This window comes from Somniosus microcephalus, chromosome 30 (assembly GCF_052327205.1).
Source record: "Somniosus microcephalus isolate GS21.2 chromosome 30, FLI_Smic_1.0, whole genome shotgun sequence".
NCBI lineage: Eukaryota > Metazoa > Chordata > Chondrichthyes > Squaliformes > Somniosidae > Somniosus > Somniosus microcephalus.
In genome coordinates, this window is record NC_141016.1 from 27,825,452 (window position 1) to 27,844,288 (window position 18,837).

Below are 18,837 nucleotides of genomic sequence, written 5' to 3' on the forward strand. Positions count from 1 at the left end.
AACTATTAGCAACTGTACATCAGTCTGCACTCGTATTTGGCCAGCCGGTCACACTGTCAGGAACATTCCTCCCATTGGCTGCTGCTATGCATTTCATGTCCCAGAAATTCGGGTCGGGGGCTTCCCGCGGGTGCAAGCCTCCGACCTGCACTTACCTGCGCGCCGGCCGTTGTGCTGTGGGCCCGCGTGGGATTCCAATCCTGGGCCTCCTCCAACTGCCGGCGCGCAGTGCTTGCGTATCCCAGGGGCGCAGTTAGTTCGAAGCGTCCTCTGGGATCACGTGGGCCATGGAGAGCCAATGGTAGCAGGGAATCTCTATTCATAGATTTGACAGGAAGACCTGTCAAACCTATGAATAGAGTTCAGCCCCAAAACATAACTAAAACTTCAAATACATTTTTTTAAAAATCACATTTTTACAATAACTATAAATTACATAAAATAACTTTTAAACAATAATTTACATTTTTGAAAAAATTTATTACAGTTTCTAACGGGGCTAAAAATAAACTTACCTTTCTTTTAAAGTGTTTAAAAATAATAAACCTGTGGAAAAAATGTTTTAATTTTACTTAATTTACCACTTACCTTGTTAAAAGCAGGCCTTGCGACAGCTTTTTAAAAGCGTAGCTCCTGAAGACTTACCCTCCCGGAGAAACCTGCAAAAAAAAAGTTCTAGGCGTACGCGCTGCCTCTCCGGCGCACGCGTTCGACCTGTGAACCCCTTCCTTTAAGGGAACGGAAGTTCCAGTTTCCCGTGCATGCACGAAACCGGCACTTTCGTCGGGCCTACGCGTGAGTACCCAGCGCGTACTCACCCGTGGGGACCCGAAGTTCTGGCCCATGTGTTGCAATGAACCTGTACGATACGTCCAATATCGTAACTAATATAAACTAAATGGTGCAATTTTAAAGGGGGTGCAGGAACAGAGAGACCTGGGGGTGTATGTACACAAATCATTGAAGGTGACAGGACAAGTTGAGAAGGCTGTTAAAAAGGCAAATGTGACCCTTGGCTTTATTGATAGAGGAATAGAGTATAAAAGCAAGGAAGTTATGCTAAAACTTTATGAAACACTGGTTAGGCCTCAGCTGGAGTATTGGGTCCAATTCTAGGCACCACACTTAGGCAGGATGTCGGGACCTTTGATCTCCAGAGGAGATTTTACCAGAATGGTACCAGGGATGAGGGACTTCAATTATGAGATAATTGGAAAAAGAACCAAGGGGGAGATGAGATGAATTTTTTTTACGCAGCGAGTTGTTATAATCTGGAACCCACCAGCTTCTCGAGGGCAACTAGGGATGGGCAATAAATGCTGGCCTTGCCAGCGACGCCCACATCCCAAGAACAAATTTTAAAAAAAAAGAGGGTGGTGGAAGCTGATTTAATAATAACTTTCAAAAGGGAATTGGATAAATGTTTGAAAAGGAAAGCTTTGCAGGGCTGTGGGGAAAGAACAGGGGGAGTGGGACTACTTGGAGAGCTCTTTCAAAGAGCCGGCACAGGCACGATGGGCCGAATGGCCTCCTGTGCTGTATTTTCTACGATTCTATCATGGCCCAGCAGTCTTGTAGCAGAGTCTGCACTGCAGCTGATGGCTGCGTGACCAGGCTGGGGTGTTTTGCAGAGAGAGTGCTGCAGTAGAGCGCCTTATGATGAGGACGAGGTGTGTACACTGAAACTTGTGATGCCTTAAAATCTCCGTCGTGATTTAACAGTGTGTGTTGTTTTTTTTTTTAACAATGGTTCCGTCACATTTTTGACTGTTGCCGTGCCCTGTGGGGGATATTGCCTGACCGTTTTCGAGAAGCATCACCCAGAGATAATGAAGTGACTGCTCTTTGTTGTAACCACTGTGGTGCCTGTCGGGGCCACTGTGGACTTTGCGGTTGCCAATGAAGACTAATTGCTGAATTGTTGTGCCGATGTTGATAGCACCCGCTGGACAAGACCCAGGAAATGAGGAGTGTGGCCCAGCTGCGTGTGCGCGTCTGGATGGGGCTGTCTTCAGATGAAGAGGAATTTGAAAAGTACATCGACGGAAAAATGTTGGTAGCTGCAGAAAGAGTGAGTTGAGCCAGTCGTGGAAAGTTTAAAATGTGTGTATACAGGAAACTCTCGATTTACCGGCACCTAAATAACCGGAAATCTCTGTTAACCGGCAAAATTCAGGAGTAGGTTCAGGTAAGTTTTACTTCATATTACTGGCAGTTCCTGGATCTGTGGCCGTGTAATTGGGGTTCGTGCACTTGTTGCTAAGCAACAGGGATGCTTGGTCTGTGGAGGGAGTTCCTGCACATGTTGCTAAGCAACAGGGAAGCCTAGATTTGTTGCTGTGTACGGGGCTCTCGTACCTTTTAACTATACCTCTCTGTAATCCGGACTTTTTGATAAACCGGCACCACGCTGGTCCCGTTGGTGCCGGATAATAGAGTTTCCTGTATATATATTTTATGAAAAATACATTTTGGGGAACAGCGTAGCAATCATCGGGTTCACTTACTCCTCCAAGGCAATTCCCCCAGAGACGTGACCGAGAGAGACTTGCCTCATCGCCACATGGTATTCGGCAATGACCACCCCCCCCCCCTATTTTATTTCGGGTGCGCAGCCCAATCACAGTTTCACGCATGCTCGGAATTTAAGCTGGGAGAAGCCGGTCCCGGGCTGTGCGCAGCGACGCGGCTTGGTGGGAACCTTGGGGCAGGATTTTCATTGGACCGTGGAGGCGGGATTGGAGGCGTGTGGGGGGTTAAAATCTTGAAATCGGGGGGGGGGGGGCACGAACCCATCCCGCCCCCAACCCGCCTCCATGCCAGTTTCAAAAGAGGCGGATACCCGACCTGTGCTGGGAGCCGCCTCCCCGAGGCGGGAAGGGGATTAGTGCCAATTAACTGCCTGTTAACAGGCAGTTTTTAGCCTAATCCCAAGTGTGGGATTCCCAACGGCTCCAAACCACGCCAAGTTAGCGAGGCGGGCTGAAGGGCTTGGAGGGTTTGAGATGTCCGGTGTTCAGGTGAGTGATGGGTGCATGAGTTCAGAGGTAAGTGTGTTTGGTGTGTGTAAAGTGTTTAAAGAAGTTTTACTTACATTTACTTACCTTTACAGCCTTCCTTCCTTCAGGTGTCGGGAGTCCCTCATCTCACCGGCACAGAAAGCAGAATGGCCGCGAGCTGTCAAAAGTTGCAGCATTCAGCTTTCTGTTCTGGAGAGATCTTTAAATCAGCCTGAGAGGAAGGAATTAACCTGGAATACAGATTGTCAGTGTTTGACAGCTTCAAAGTGCTGTCAAACGCTGATATTTCATCTGTCAAAAGCTCTTGACAGATGAAAAGTCAATCTGTGATGTCACCTGTTGCCGGGTGCCCCTTAATTGGCCTGCTGAGCCCAATGGAGGCGTGGCTACAACCCTGAAAGTTGTAGTCCCACCTCCTACACGCCTCCTCAATAAAAATCCAGCCCTTGGTGTCCGTTGGCGATGCTGATCGCTGAGGACGTACTGTGTGACGGAACGGCAGGCAGCCCCGGCCAGCCTCCTGCTCTCCCTCCGCATCCTGCAACGTGCTACTTGTTCCATCACAGTCCGGAAAGGCTGAGCGCAACCTCCAGGGATTCGAGCCCAGAATCCCGCCAGGCGAGTGCTGGACTGAGCTGAGCTACCCAATTATTAGTGATGTGATCGGGACCGTGTTCGTCCTTCCGCTATTCCCCTTTTTGTCTTCTCCGGGAGGACTGGTGTACGGTCCCACGGACATCAGCAGCCCTCTGATATCTCGCTTCCAAGCCCATTCATCATGCATGTGTCTGCACAGTGAGCGTCCGCAAGCTATCTGGTCATGTATGTTGGGCTTATATAGGATATTGTCCTTTTTTTAAATTCGTTTATGGGATCTGGGCATCGCTGGCAAGGCCAGCATTTATTGCCCATCCCTAGTTGCCTTTGAGAAGGTGTTGGTGAGACGTCTTCTTGAACCGCTGCAGTCCGTGTGGTGAAGGTGCTCCCACAGTGCTGTTAGGGAGGGAGTTCTAGGATTTTGACCCAGCAACGATGAAGGATCGGCGATATACTTCTAAGTCAGGATGGTGTGTGACTTGGAGGGGAACTTGGAGGTGGTGGTGTTCCCATGCACCTGCTGCCCTTGTCCTTCTAGGTGGAAGAGGTCGCGGGTTTGGGAGGTGCTGCTGAAGAAGCCTTGGCGAGTTGCTGCAGTGCATCTTGTAGATGGTACACACTGCAGCCACGGTGCGCCGGTGGTGGAGGGAGTGAATGTCTAAGGTGGTGGATGGGGTGCCAGTCAAGCGGGCTGCTTTGTCCTGGATGGTGTCGAGCTTCTTGAGTGTTGTTGCAGCTGCACTCATCCAGGCAAGTGGAGAGTATTCCATCACACTCCTTACTTGTGCCTTGTAGATGGTGGAAAGGCTTTGGGGAGTCGGGAGGTGAGACACTCACCGCAGAATACCCAGCCTCTGACCTGCTCTTGTTGCCACAGTATTTATGTGACTGGTCCAGTTAAGTTTCTGGTCAATGGTGACCCCCCAGGATGTTGATGGTGGGGGATTCGGTGATGGTAATGCCATTGAATGTCAAGGGGCGGTGGTTAGACTCTCGCTTGTTGGAGAGAGTCATTGCCTGGCACTTCTGTGGCGCGAATGTTACCTGCCACTTATCAGCCCAAGCCTGAACGTCGTCCAGGTCTTGTTGCATGCGGGTATGGACTGCTTCATTATCTGAGGAGTTGTGAATGACACTGAACACTGTGCAGTCATCAGCGAACATCCCCATTTCTGACCTTATGTCGGAGGGAAGGTCATTGATGAAGCAGTTGAAGATGGTTGGGCCTAGGACACTGCCCTGAGGAACTCCTGCAGCGATGTCCTGAGACTGTGATGATTGACCTTCAACCACCACAACCATCTTCCTTTGTGTTAGGTGTGACTCCAGCCACTGGAGCGTTTTCCCCCTGATTCCCATTGACTTCAGTTTTACTGGGGCTCCTTGATGCCAGACATGGTCAAATGCTGCCTTGATGTCAAGGCCAGCCACTCTCACCTCACCTCTGGAATTCAGCTCCTTTGTCCATGTTTGGATGAAGGCTGTAATGAGGTCTGGAGCCGAGTGGTCTTGGCGGAACCCAAACTGAGCATCAGTGAGCAGGTTATTGGTGAGTAAGTGCTGCTTGATAGCACTGTCGATGACACCTTCCATCACTTTGCTGATGATTGAGAGTAGACTGATGGGGCGGTAATTGGCCGGATTGGATTTGTCCTGCTTTTTGTGGACAGGACATACCTGGGCAGTTTTCCACATTGTCGGATAGATGCCAGTGTTGTAGCTGTACTGGAACAGCCTTGTGTGGAGGTATTATTGTCAATCCTTTGCCTCTAATACAAGTTTGAGGAGTTGGAAACACTGAAAATGTCTGGTTAATACTCTTTATTAAATCAAGTCAATGAGATAATAAAACACAACCCCTTGCATGCACTGTACACGAGATATCGGCATGAATTACACTCGCATACCAAGGACTCCTTCAGGAGATCATAAGCCTGTCCCCTTGACTGCTTGTGCTAGCCTCAGTAAGACTAGGTCAGAAACCCTCGGGAGTTCCAGTGTGTTGTATCTTTTATACATAGGACAGATGTGGGCAGCATATCTCGTCATGTTCTGTGTGTATGCTGTTGATATAGATGTTATTTTAGTGTTAAGGTTAGCTGTTACCGTTTGTTGTGCATGCCTTTGATGCCTTATCGCTTCCAATCTTTATTGCAAAAGGCCCTATCGACACTGGAGTCCATTCAGCAATTGAGATTTCCTTCTCCCACTCCCTCCCTGCTGTGCTTAAAGCCTGCCTGGTTGATCTGTGTGTCTTTCTGAAGTGTGCTTTAAACAACGGTGTATCGACACTGCAGTGTCAGCCAATGAGTTGGAGGCAGGGTGGGACATACGGCAGGACTTACAGCAGACAGAGTCTACTTTGCAGCAGACAGAGTCTATTTAAACATGACTGAAACTCTCCTGAGGGTCTCCTGATTAAAGCAGGATTATTTCTCCAACGAAAGGCAGAGTGGGGGATAGTTACATACAGTAATACAAATTCTGTATGTAAATTTAATCCCAGTCACTTACTCTCCAGGAGTGATTGACGAGGGAATTACCCAATCATCTCCATTCTGGCCAGGACACGCGGTGTCATTATATGCAACCTTTAAACAAATAAGCTTACAGTACTCTCTCTCTCTCTCTCTCATTTTATATAATTCTATATAATGCCAACTAGCTTGTTCTATGTAATCTATACGTGCCTATTCTTACAGCGTATGGCATCACAACTAGAGGCCAGCCCTTTCCCAGCTGTTGTCCAATTAGATCGCAGTCACGAGTGGGAGGCCTGGCTCAGAGGTACTGAGGCAAACACCCGAGCTGCTGCCGTGGCAGAGACCTTCGAACTGAACCGGGACAGAGGATTGAACCAGAGTCTTTCCTGCTCCTATGCATCTCTGTTCTACGCTGGGCAGTGCTCTCTACCACTGAGCCTTCACGGGAGCTGCATGCATCTATTTTTGCCCATCCCTAACTGCCTTCTTGAACCGCTGCAGTCCGTGTGGTGAAGGTGCTCCCACAGCGCTGTTAGGGAGGGAGTGCCAGGATTTTGACCCAGCGACGATGAATGGACGCCGATATATTTCCAAGTCAGGATGGTGTGTGACTTGGAGGGGTACTTGGAGATGGTGGTGTTCCCATGCGCCTGCTGCCCTTGACCTTCTAGGTAGAAGAGGTCACGGGTTTGGGAGGTGCTGTCGAAGAAGCCTTGACGAGTTGCTGCAGTGCATCTTGTAGATGGTACACACTGCAGCCACGGTGCGCCGGTGGTGGAGGGAGTGAATGTTTAAGGTGGTGAATGAGGTGCCAATCAAGCAGGCTGCTTTGTCCTGGATGGTGTCGAGCTTCTTGAGTGTTGTTGGAGCTGCACTCATCCAGGCAAGTGGAGCGTATTCCATTACACTCCTGACTTGTGCCTTGTAGATGGTGGAAAGGCTTTGGGGAGTCAGGAGGTGAGACACTCACCGCAGAATACCCAGCCTCTGACCTGCTCTTATTGCCACAGTATTTATGTGGCTGGTCCAGTTAAGTTTCTGGTTAATGGTGACCCCCAGGATGTTGATAGTGAGGGATTCAGCGATGGTAATGCCGTTGAATGTCAAGGGGCGGTGGTTAGACTCTCGCTTGTTGGAGATAAACATTGCCTGGCACTTGTGTGGCGCAAATGTAACTTGCCACTTAACCCAAGCCTGAATGTCGTCCAGGTTTTGCTGCATGCGGGCATGGACTGCTTCATTATCTGGAACTGAACAATCATCAGAGAACATCCCCACTTTTGACCTTATGTTGGAGGGAAGGTCATTGATGAAGCAGCTGAAGATGGTTGGGCCTAGGACACTGCCTTGAGGAACTCCTGCAGTGATGTCCTGGGGCTGTGATGATTGACCTTCAACCACCACAACCATCTTCCTTTGTGCTAGGTATGACTCCAGCCAGTGGAGATTTTTCCCCTTGACTCCCACTGACTTCAATTTTACTCGGGCTCCTTGATGCCACACTCGGTCAAATGCTGCCTTAAGGTCAAGAGCAGTCACTCTCACCTCACCTCTGGAATTTAGCTCTTTTGTCCATGTTTTGGACCAAGGCTGTAATGAGGCCTGGAGCCAAGTGGTCCTGGTGGAACCCAAACTGGGCATCAGTGAGCAGGTTATTGTGAGTAAGTGCCGTTTGATAGCGCTGTCGACGACACCTTCTATCACTTTGCAGATGATCGAGAGTAGCCTGATGGGGCGGTAATTGGCCGAATTGGATTTGTCCTGCTTTTTGTGGACAGGACATACCTGGGCAGTTTTCCACATTGTCGGGTGGATGCCGGTGTTGTAGCTGGACTGGAACAGCTTGGCTGGAGGCGCGGCTAGTTCTGGAGCACAAGTCTTCAAGCACGACAGCCGGGATGTTGTTTAACGGTTGCGATTTCTGTTTTAATTTGCAGTACGAAAATCAGACGAAAGTAATGGGCCATTGGGGCACCAGTGGGTTGCTGCAGCACCCAATGTTCTCCGATGCGATGGGTAAAATGCGGCTGTCAAAAAAAGACTTCTATCCTCTGAAAGGCTGGCATTGGGATGGCAAATGGACGATTGACCCCGAGCGGTGGTGAGTTTGTTTTATCCCTTATTACACCTTGGCGTTTTCCAAATCATTTTGACTGGTATTAATGCACGCCTCATTTTTGTTTAAAATTCAGAAACTCTGAATAAAGACTTGCATTTATGTGAACATAGAAACACAGAAGATAGGAGCAGGAGTCGGCCATTCGGCCCCTCGAGCCTGCTCCGCCATTCAATACGATCATGGCTGATCATCCAAATTCAGTACCCTGTCCCTGCCTTCTCCCCATATCCCTTGATCCCCTTTAGCCTTAAGAAATATATCTAAATCCTTCTTGAATATATTTAATGAATTGGCCTCTACTGCCTTCTTTGGCAGAGAATTCCACAGGTTCACCACTCTCTGGGTGAAGAAATTCCTCCTCATCTCTGTCCTAAATGGCTTACCCCTTATCCTTAGACTGTGACCCCTGGCTCTGGACTCCCCGACCATCGGGAACATCCTTCCAGTGTCTAGTCCTTCACAACCTCAGGAGGTCACAAAGCACTTTACAGCCAATTAAGTACTTTTTGAAATCACTTTTGTAATGTAGGAAACGCAGCAGCCAATTTGCGCACAGCAAGCTTCCACAAACAGCAATGAGTTAATGAGAAGACAATCTGTTTGTGCTGTTGGTTGACCAATAATTATTAGCCAGGACACCGAGAATAACTCCCCTGCTCTTCAAAATGGCGCCCTGGGATCTTTTACATCCACTTGAGAGGGCAAACGGGGCCTCGGTTTAACATCTCCTCTGAAATACACCTCCGACAGTGCAGCACTCCCTCAGTACCGCACTGGAGTGTCAGCCTGGATTTTGTGCTCAAGTCTCTGGAGTGGGGACTGTGAACCTTCTGACTCCAAGGCAAGGCGCTACCTCTGAGCCCTGGCTAACAACGCAGTGGTCAAGCCTAGTTGTCCACTGTGGCTGAAAAGAGCAGGAGAGCAGGTTCATAGAACATAGAAACTAGGAGCAGGAGTAGGCCCTTCGAGCCTGCTCCGCCATTCAATGAGATCATGGCTGATCATCCAAACCCTAGCACCGACAGCCATCCCACCCAAGCCCTATCCCCGTAACCCCACGTATTTAATCCCCCCTAACACTAAGGGCCAATTTTTATCATGGCCAATCAACCTAACCCGCACATCTTTGGACTGTGGGAGGAAACCGGAGCACCCGGAGGAAACCCACGCAAACGGGGAGAATGTGCAAACTCCACACAGTCACCTGAGGCCGGATTTGAACCCGGGTCCCTGGCGCTGTGAGGCAACAGTGCTAACCACTATGCCACCGTGCTGCCCTAAGAACTAGGGATGGTGATGTCTGAGCTTGGGTGAAGACTGAGGGAGGGAAGTGAGTTGCCTGTTTTTGAGGTGCTGGGCAAGGATGAGTCCGAGAGGAACTTCGAACAGAGAGAGTTGAGGGAGAATAAAAGCAAAAAGGGAGCAGAGGCATAAAAAAAACTGTTGAAAATCTGAGGAACTAAAAGGGCACGGAGGATAAAGGGAAATTAACTAAACAGAAAGTGATTAAATGAATGAGGGATATCAGGAAAGGCAGAGAGGGGAAAGACGGGCCTGGCCACCAGTTCGTTTGATTTAACCATAACTAGTTTTACACCATTTCCTGCTGAAATAAAAGGAGCAACTTCGGTATTCATCTTTAGAACCTCAACTCCAAATACACATTGGGTTATTGATGTCCAAACCGTGACTTTGCAAAGAGGAGCCTTCAAGGTGATCTAACCAATGTTTTCAACATCATATGAATGGATTTGACAAAGTTGACCCAATTGTTCAATAAAATGAAGAGTTCAAATGTCAGGAGACGCAAGCTTAAAAACTGGAAAGTTAGGAGTAAGGAGGAAATTCAGGATTAACAAAGGAAATAGAATTGTGGAGTAAATTGAAAGGTCAGCCATTTAACCAGAGACTTCAAGAGGCAATTTGAAAAGCTTATGGAGAGAAGGGATATTAAGGGATCCGGTGCCAAAGTGGAACCAGAGGGCTGAATTCTGCCGGCGCTCCGAGTGCAGGTTTGGAGGCGGGTCCGCTGTCAAAATCGAAATGATTGTCAGCGGGTTGGGAACCCGCTCCGAACCCGCCTCCATGTTGGTTTCCAAAGTGTCGGGTCTGCGAATTCAGAACAGACCCGACACCAAGCGGTGGGGGAGGCACTTAAGATAGTTAAATGCTTGTTAAACGCTTGTTAACTATTTTGCCAGCCTATTTCTATTTTCCCACTTTTTCAAGGAGAAGTCATTCGGAGATCACGTCAGGTAAATAGGTCGGGTTCTCTGTCTCTCCATTGATGTGAATAGGTGACAGCTGCAAAAGTGGTATGAAAGCTCCCATTTCACAGCTGGTCACTTTCCAATGTCAGAAGCTTGAGCCTTCAGGACTTGGAAGACACTTTTGAGCTTTATGCAGTTTGGAAGTGTTTGGAGAAAACTCTATCCACTGTCACCTCCTTGGAGCAAGCTCTCTCACCACTGACAGATCACTTCTGTCATCTCAACTTCAGTTGCCATCTATTCCAGCAACATCGGTGCCCTTGGAAAAAATCTCACCTTGGTCCTCTGACTTCCCTCCATGATCAGCCCCAGCACCAACATTACCAACAACAATACCAACCTTGTCCGCAATCACCTGATGCTCCACAGGACTCAGGCCATCAGCACCCGACCACATTACTGCCCGGGAGGCCAGGGATGGCCTCTCCATGGTCAGATTGACTTCACTTGACGCTGTACACCCTGGCTGCCACATGATGCGCCAGGTTGACACCACCCCTCACCAGCACCATAAAGCATCCCTACAATGTCCAAGCCATTTCTTTCACACTCATCGCAATTGGCCGGGGGTGGGGAAGAGTTATGTCTCAACATTCACTGAAACTCACGAAGACACTTCCAAAGGTGAGCACAGATCTGTCCAATAAGGTAAAGTGATGAAAATATAGATTTCAATGTTTGACAACACATTAACAGAAACTTCACATGAATGTTGGCTAAACCACCCAGATGTCTACCCTTGTGTGTTGTTAGTTGGTATGATTGGACTAGGATGAGGGTGAGTGTGAGGGGTGGCTAGTGAGATGGAGAAGTGATAATGTAGATAGAGAGGGATGGGTGGAGGTGCAAGGTAAGTTGGTGTGAGTAAAGATGTGTAGGGTAGGGAAGGCAGAGTGATGTGGATATGATGAGTGGCAGAGCAGGATGAGGTTGAGTGTGGCTTGGCAGTAACATAAGAACATAGGAAATAAGAGCAGGAGCAAGCCATTCGGCCCTTCGAACCTGCTCCGCCATTCAATGAGATCATGGCTGATCTTCTGCCTCAATTCCATTCACCGGCCCTATCGCCATATCCCTTGATGCCCTTACTAGTCAGAAATCTATTGACTTCTGTTTTGAATACACCCAATGACTGAGCCTCCACAGCCATCTGGGGTAAAGAATTCCAAAGATTCACCACCCTCCGTGTCAAGAAATTTCTTCTCATCTCAGTCCTGAATGGCCTACCCTTTATCCTGAGGCTGTGGCCCCTGGTTCTAGACTCCCCAGCCAAGGGAAACATTCTCCCAGCATCCACCCTATCAAGCCCTGTAATAATTTTGAATGCTCTAATGAGATCCCCTCTCATTCTCCTGAATTCAAGCGAATACAGGCCTAGTTTACTCAATCTCTTCTCATACGACAGTCCCGCCATCCCAGGAATCAATCTCGTGAACCTTCGTTGCACTCCCTCTATGGCAAGTATATCCTTCCTTAGGTAAGGAGACCAAAATTGTACACAGTACTCCAGGTGTGGCCTCACCAAGACCCTATATAATTGGAGTAAGACTTCTTTACTCCTGTACTCAAATCCTCTTGAAATGAAGGCCAGCATACCATTTGCCTTCCTAATGGCTTGCTGCACCTGCACATTCACTTTCAGTGACTCATGTACAAGGACACCCAGGTCCCTTTGAGCATCTGCATTCCCCAATCTTTCACCCTTTAGGAAATATTCTGCCTTTCTCTTTTTTCTACCAAAGTGGATAACTTCACATTTATCCACATTATATTCCATCTGCCATGTTCTCACCCACTCACTGAGCCTGTCGAGATCCCCTTGAAGTCTCTTCGCAGCTGACACTGCCACCTAACATTTCGTGATCTTCTCGGATCATTGAGAGGTTTGCGCCACTGCAGCCTTGTCCTCCTGTGCAGTGTGCAACCAGGCTGCGTTGGTCTCCTGGGGAGGTCTCTTCTGTCCTTGGAAGGGAAGAGAACCTCCCTGTGTGCTGTGACTCCCTCCATAAGCATTCGGAGGGAGTCATAGGAGAGCCTGGGTGCAGCCATGCACCTCTGTGCAGTGCTTGTCAGTGTTTGCAACGCCTCAATGAATGTCAAAATGAATGTGGCCGTGGCCCCTTTAAGGAAACCGGCTGATGATGCGTCGTCAAATGACGTCATCAGACCCGCTTCCTTTTAATTGGCCGGGAACCTCGCAGGGCGGGCTTAACGAGCCCAATCAGGGGAAAATCCTTTTCACAGAGCGGCTGGAGCCGGGGGCGGGACCGGGACCCGCCAGCGACCTCTCCCACTGTGATTCCGCCTCCGATGGCGAAATCGCGGCCATAGACTGTAACAGCACAGACCACCAATCAGCCCATCGTGCTTGTGCCAGCTCTCATTAATCCTCTGCCCTGTCTAAATTTTCCCTTTTCAAATAATTATCCACTTCCCTTTTTAGAAGCTGTTACGAATTCTGCTTCCACAACTTTCTGATAGGGCATTCCATGTCTCAACAATTTTAAAAAATTGCATTCAAAAAAAATTATTTCAAACCCCTCTCTGTCCTTCTGTTAATGATCTTAAATTTATGGCCTTGAAACATAAAAAACATAGAAGATAGGAGCAGGAGTAGGCCATTCGGCCCCTCGAGCCTGCTCCGCCATTCAATGCGATCATGGCTCCTCAGTACCCTGTCCCTGCCTTCTCCCCATACCCCTTGATCCCTTTAGCCTTAAGAAATATATCCAACTCCTTCTTGAATATATTTAATGAATTGGCCTCCACTGCCTTCTGTGGTAGAGAATTCCACAGGTTCACCACTCTCTGGGTGAAGAAATTCCTCCTCATTTCTGACCTAAATGGCTTACCCCTTATCCTTAGACTGTGACCCCTGGTTCTGAACTCCCCGACCATCGGGAACATCCTTCCTGCATCTAGTCTGTCCAGTCCTGAGTTACTGACTCCCTGACCATTAGAAATAGGTTTCCCTGATTTACCTTGTCAAAATGCTTAATAACTTTGAGCACCTCTCGCAGATCTCCTCTTAATATTGAGAAGAACCTCCGTTTCTCTCTGAAGTAAAGTCCCTCCCCCTCGGTACCCCATCGCTGGATGTGTTCTACACCCTCTGCATGGTCTTGGCATCCTTCCTAAAGTCGGGCTTTCAAGACTCCACTCAATATTCTAACTGCAGCCTAACCAATGATTTGAATAACTTTAGCAATATGATGCCCCTCACGTCCCATATGATTTCTTTTAGCAGCTTTATCAACTCCTCCTCCCACTTTTAGGTGAGGTATTCTGAAAAGCTTGTTGGAACCTCGTGGTCTTTTTGTCTGTTTACAAAAATTCTTGATTGTCACTTTTAATTTTCAGTATATTTTTCACATCTTGGAGCAAGTTCTCTGCTATTTTATCGGGAAGGGTCTCCCGTTTACACTAAACAGATTAATGTCACCCTCGCCTCCTGAGTCAGAAGGTTGTGGGTTCAAGTCCCACTCCAGAGACTTAAACACATAACCCCCCAGGCTGACACTCCCAGTGCAGTGCTGAGGGAGTGCTGCACTGTTGGAGGTGCCGTCTTTCGGATGAGATCTTAAACCGAGGCCCCGTCTGCCCCCTCGGGTGGACGTAAAAGATCCCACGGCGCTATTCGAAGAAGAACAGGGAAGTTCTCGCCGGTGTCCTGGCCGATATTTATACCTCAACCAACATAACTTTAAAGAACCCAGATTATCTGGTCATTATCACATTGCTGTTTGTACATAAATATAAGAAATTAGAGCAGGAGTCGGCCATTTGGCCCCTCGAGCCTGCTCCGCAATTCAAAAAAGATCATGGCTGATCTTCTACCTCATTTCACTTTCCTGCCCGATCCCCATATCCATTGATTCCCTTAATATCCAAAAATCTATCGATCTCTGTCTTGAATATCCACAATGACTGAGCCTCCACAGCCCTCTGGGGTAGAGAATTCCAAAGATTCACCACCCTCTGAGTGAAGAAATTTCTCCTCATCTCAGTCCTAAATGGCCGACCCCTTATTCTGAGACTGTGACCCCTGGTTCTAGACTCCCCAGCCAGGGGAAACATCCTCCCTGCATCTACCCTGTCAAGCCCTTTAAGAATTTTGTATGTTTCAATGAGATTGATGAGATTCAATGAGGTTTGTGGGACCTTGCTGTGTGCAAATTGGCTGCCGCGTTTCCTACATTACAACATTGACTACACTTCAAAAAGTACTTCTTGGCTGTGCTTTGAGACGTCCGCTGGTCATGAAAAGCGCTATATGAATGCAAGTCTTTCTTTTTAAAGTTAGCAGAGAAAGGAATCCCATGAACTAGGTAAGTGCTTGGATGCTATAATTGGAAGAGACAAATTATAACCTTGCTGTGGTCGTATGTACAGTATCCTATTTATCGTGAATGAAAGCCTTGATTTCCTGTGTTTTGAGATTTCACTGATGGCTTCTTTCTGTTTCTCCCTCTCTTTAACAGCTTGTTGTTTGATCCGGATGCGGGACACACTGAATTTATGGATGATGTGTTTGAGAATGAAACTCATTTGGCCGGAGGAGAGTGGAGCCCAGCTCTGGAACAGTACACAGATGCAGTGGGTGTCTCCCAACTCACAGTTTCCATAGAAATCAAACTGAAACATGTTCAGGAGTTTAAAGATTCCACTGGTCCCCAAATGCAGGACTTGAGGCCCAGTGCCGTTATTAGCCGTGGCATAGAATACAAGAGCCGGGGGGTTATGCTTCAACTGTATAAAACACTAGTTAGGCCTCAGCTAGAGTACTGCGTGCAGTTCTGGTCACCACATTACAGGAAAGATGTGATTGCACTAGAGAGGGTACAGAGGAGACTTACAAGGATGTTGCCGGGAGTAGAGAATCTTAGCTGTGAGGAAAGACTGGATAGGCTGGGTTTGTTTTCCTTGGAACAGAGGCGGCTGAGGGGAGACCTTATTGAGGTGTATAAAATTATGAGGGGCCTAGATAAAGTGGATAGAAAGGACCTATTTCCCTTAGCAGAGGGGTCACAAACCAGGGGGCACAGATTTAAAGTAATTGGTGGAAGGTTTAGAGGGGATTTGAGGGGAAATTTCTTCACCCAGAGGGTTGTGGGGGTCTGGAACTCACTGCCTGAAAGGGTGGTAGAGGCAGGAACCCTAACCACATTTAAAAAGTACTTGGATGTGCACTTGGGATGCTGTAACCTGCAGGGCTACGGACCAAGAGCTGGGAAGTGGGATTAGGCTGGATAGCTCTTTGTTGGCCGGCGCGGACACGATGGGCCGAAACGGCCTCCTTCCGTGCTGTAACTTTCTATGGTTCTAACTTCATGACTGGCAGACATCAATGCCTGACTGATTGGGATGAAAACTAATCTGCACAGAATGCTTTTAGTTTCCTAATTATTTAATTGTGGGCATGATTATCAAAACTATCTAATGTAAATGATTTTCAAACGCCTGTGACACTTCAGGTGCCACAGTGTCGATAGTAAATGGAAAACAAAAGTTAGTTATTTCTTGCTGAGTTCGGTGGCAGGTTACCTTCTGTGGCTGAAGGAAGTTTGCTTGGAGCTGTAAATTTACCAGCACCTGGCAGTGGCAAACTTCCCTCACTTAACCAGTAATTGACCTCCGGGCCTGCACAAGACCACCTCCCCACAGCGAGTTTTTTAAAAATTTGCTTATGGGATGTGGGCGTCGCTGGCAAGGCCGGCATTTATTGCCCATCCCCAGTTGCCCTTGAGAAGGTGGTGGTGAGCCGCCGCCTTGAACCGCTGCAGTCCGTGTGGTGAAGGTACTCCCACAGTGCTGTTAGGGAGGGAGTTCCAGGATTTTGACCCAGCGACGATGAAGGATCGGCGATATGCTTCTAAGTCAGGATGGTGTGTGACTTGGAGGGGAACTTGGAGGTGGTGGTGTTCCCATGCGCCTGCTGCCCTTGTCCTTCTAGGTGGAAGAGGTCATGGGTTTGGGAGGTACTGCCAAAGAAGCCTTGGCGAGTTGCTGCAGTGCATCTTGTAGATGGTACACACTGCAGCCACAGTACGCCAGGTGGAGGGAGTGAATGTTTAAGGTGGTGGATGGGGTGCCAATCAAGTGGGCTGCTTTGTCCTGGATGGTGTCGAGCTTCTTGAGTGTTGTTGCAGCTGCACTCATCCAGGCAAGTGGAGAGTATTCCATCACACTCCTTACTTGTGCCTTGTAGAGTACCTGAACATTGGCCTCCAAAGGCATTGGACAGCAGGTAAACGTCACGAGGAGGGTCCTTACAGTAGGCGGAGAAGAAAGACTTGCATCTCATGGGTCTGGGCTGGATTCCAACCCAGGTCCCAGAAATAAAAGGGCAGCGTGCTAACGATTCGTACAACACGGTCCCCGCCATTTTCATTTTTGTTTAAGAAGCGGTGTTAAAGAAAGAACCTTCCGTTCTAGAGCACTGTACAGTTTCTCTCTCTCTCACTTTTAGAAATGGAACAGACACCTATCGATGGAAGAGATTGAATGTCCTGTTGGGTGGGAATGGAAGGAGGAATGGAGCCCAGATCTTAATTGGGCAGTAGATGAACATGGTAAGTAGGCATGTGCCCAATGGAGATGAGTTTGTGACTGGCCGACAGCATTTCACTTTTGGACTGTAACTACCTCCATTCATTGTGTCTGAATATTTCTGAATTACAGATGAATTTGGCTCCTGGACACGATGAACAAAATCTTCATTCTATTGAGCTCACCAAGTCAGCTGCAAAGCTCTTAAAAAATATACAGGAGACAATTTTAACCTCACTCGCCGGGTGGGAACCCCGAGTGGAACGCCGGTTTCACACCTCGCCCAAAATTGTTCTCCACGGAGTGAAATTGGGCAGGGTGTGAAACCAGCGTTGCACTCGATCCCATCAGTTTTCCGATGGGCGGGTTAGGCTAATATTGCCCCCCCCATGTACACTAAGCTCTCTCTGTCTCAACCTTTCTTGTCTCTATTTAATCAATGCCACTAAGCTCAGTGCTCTTCTGAGCGTCTCTCTTATTCCTCCGAAGCTGTAAATACACCATCCTATACGCTGCTCTTCCTCTCTGCATCTTCATTGTCAGCCCGTGGCTCAGTGGGCGGCACTCTTGCCTCCGAGTCAGAAGGTTGTGGGTTCAAGTCCCACTCCAGAGACTTGACCACAGAAATCCAGGCTGACACTCCCGGTGCAGTGCTGAGGGAGTGCTGCACTGTCGGAGAGGTCGTCTTTCGGATCAGGCGTTAAACCGAGGCCCCCGTCTGCTCTCTCAGGTCGAGGTAAAAGTTTCCACAGGACTATTCGAAGAAGAGCAGGGGAGTTCTCCCCGGTGTCCTGGGCCAATATTTATCCCTCAACCAACATCACTAAAACAGAGGATACGGTCATTTATTTCACTGCTGTTTGTGGGACCTTGCTGTGTGCAAATTGACTGCTGCGTTAGAACAGTGACTGCACTTCAAGAGGTATCTCATTGGCTGTAAAGCGCTTTGGGACACCCTGAGGTCATGAAGGCACTGTTATAAATCTCATTATTCATCAAGAAACTACTCATGAAATAATGCTGGACGGCCAGCTGGTGGCGCCGTCCAAGGAGTATAAATACTCGAGCATCAGCCCCAGCTTGCTCAGGGACATTTTGTAAGACAAGGAACTAGTGAAGTACAACTAGACCTCCATGCTCTGAAACAAGTTGATTAAAGCCTTGCTTTATACTCAAACCAAGTGTGTAGTGAGTTTTATTACGTCAGGCACTATATACATGCAAGTCTTTCCTTTCTTTAAGACTCATCACATTCTCTCCTACTCTAACGTTCTTTCCCAGGATCTCAAGACTGTTTTTGTTATCTACCTTCCTTAGTCTTGCCTTCCTGCTCCCAAACTACAGGCTTTTTTGAAGTCCAAGCTTGGTGTGGTCTAACCATGACGTCTTAATTCATCTCATCCTCTCCTCTCCTGCTCACTGATGTGCCGATACAGGAGCCCCGGCAACCTCGGCTGTGTTACAGATGATTTGGTAAATATTTTATAACGTGTTTTCTGCTTCATGAAGGATGGGAGTATGGGAAAGTTGTCCCACCAGACAGGATCCCAAACTACTGGAATCCCACCGAGAAAGCCTACCACACGCACAGACGCCGTCGATGGGTGCGAAAGCGGATCAGGAAGCTCGACTGGTCTCGTCACGTTAAGGTGCAGTATCACCGGGATCGATCCTGGAATTCGGAGCTTGTACGCCCCATTAGTCACTGTAAAGCAGAGGTTTTAAAGTGGGGTCTGAGGAGGGGGAGAGGGATTGGATTGGGGATGGTGGGTCCCGTCTTTTGAATGGGACGTTAACCC

The 18,837-nt window shown here is 48.3% G+C and overlaps 1 protein-coding gene across 1 annotated transcript in view; it reads left to right on the forward strand.

Moving 5' to 3' along the window:
- The window catches only part of LOC147098052 (myoferlin-like), a 181,718-nt gene that overhangs the window by 57,500 nt on the left and 105,381 nt on the right, over positions 1-18,837 (forward strand). Inside the window, exons 23-27 of the mRNA XM_085970809.1 lie at positions 1,940-2,071; positions 8,038-8,201; positions 14,971-15,085; positions 16,959-17,061; positions 18,548-18,687. Of these exons, the coding sequence (XP_085826935.1) occupies positions 1,940-2,071; positions 8,038-8,201; positions 14,971-15,085; positions 16,959-17,061; positions 18,548-18,687 (654 nt within the window). The remainder of the gene's footprint in view (positions 1-1,939; positions 2,072-8,037; positions 8,202-14,970; positions 15,086-16,958; positions 17,062-18,547; positions 18,688-18,837) is intronic.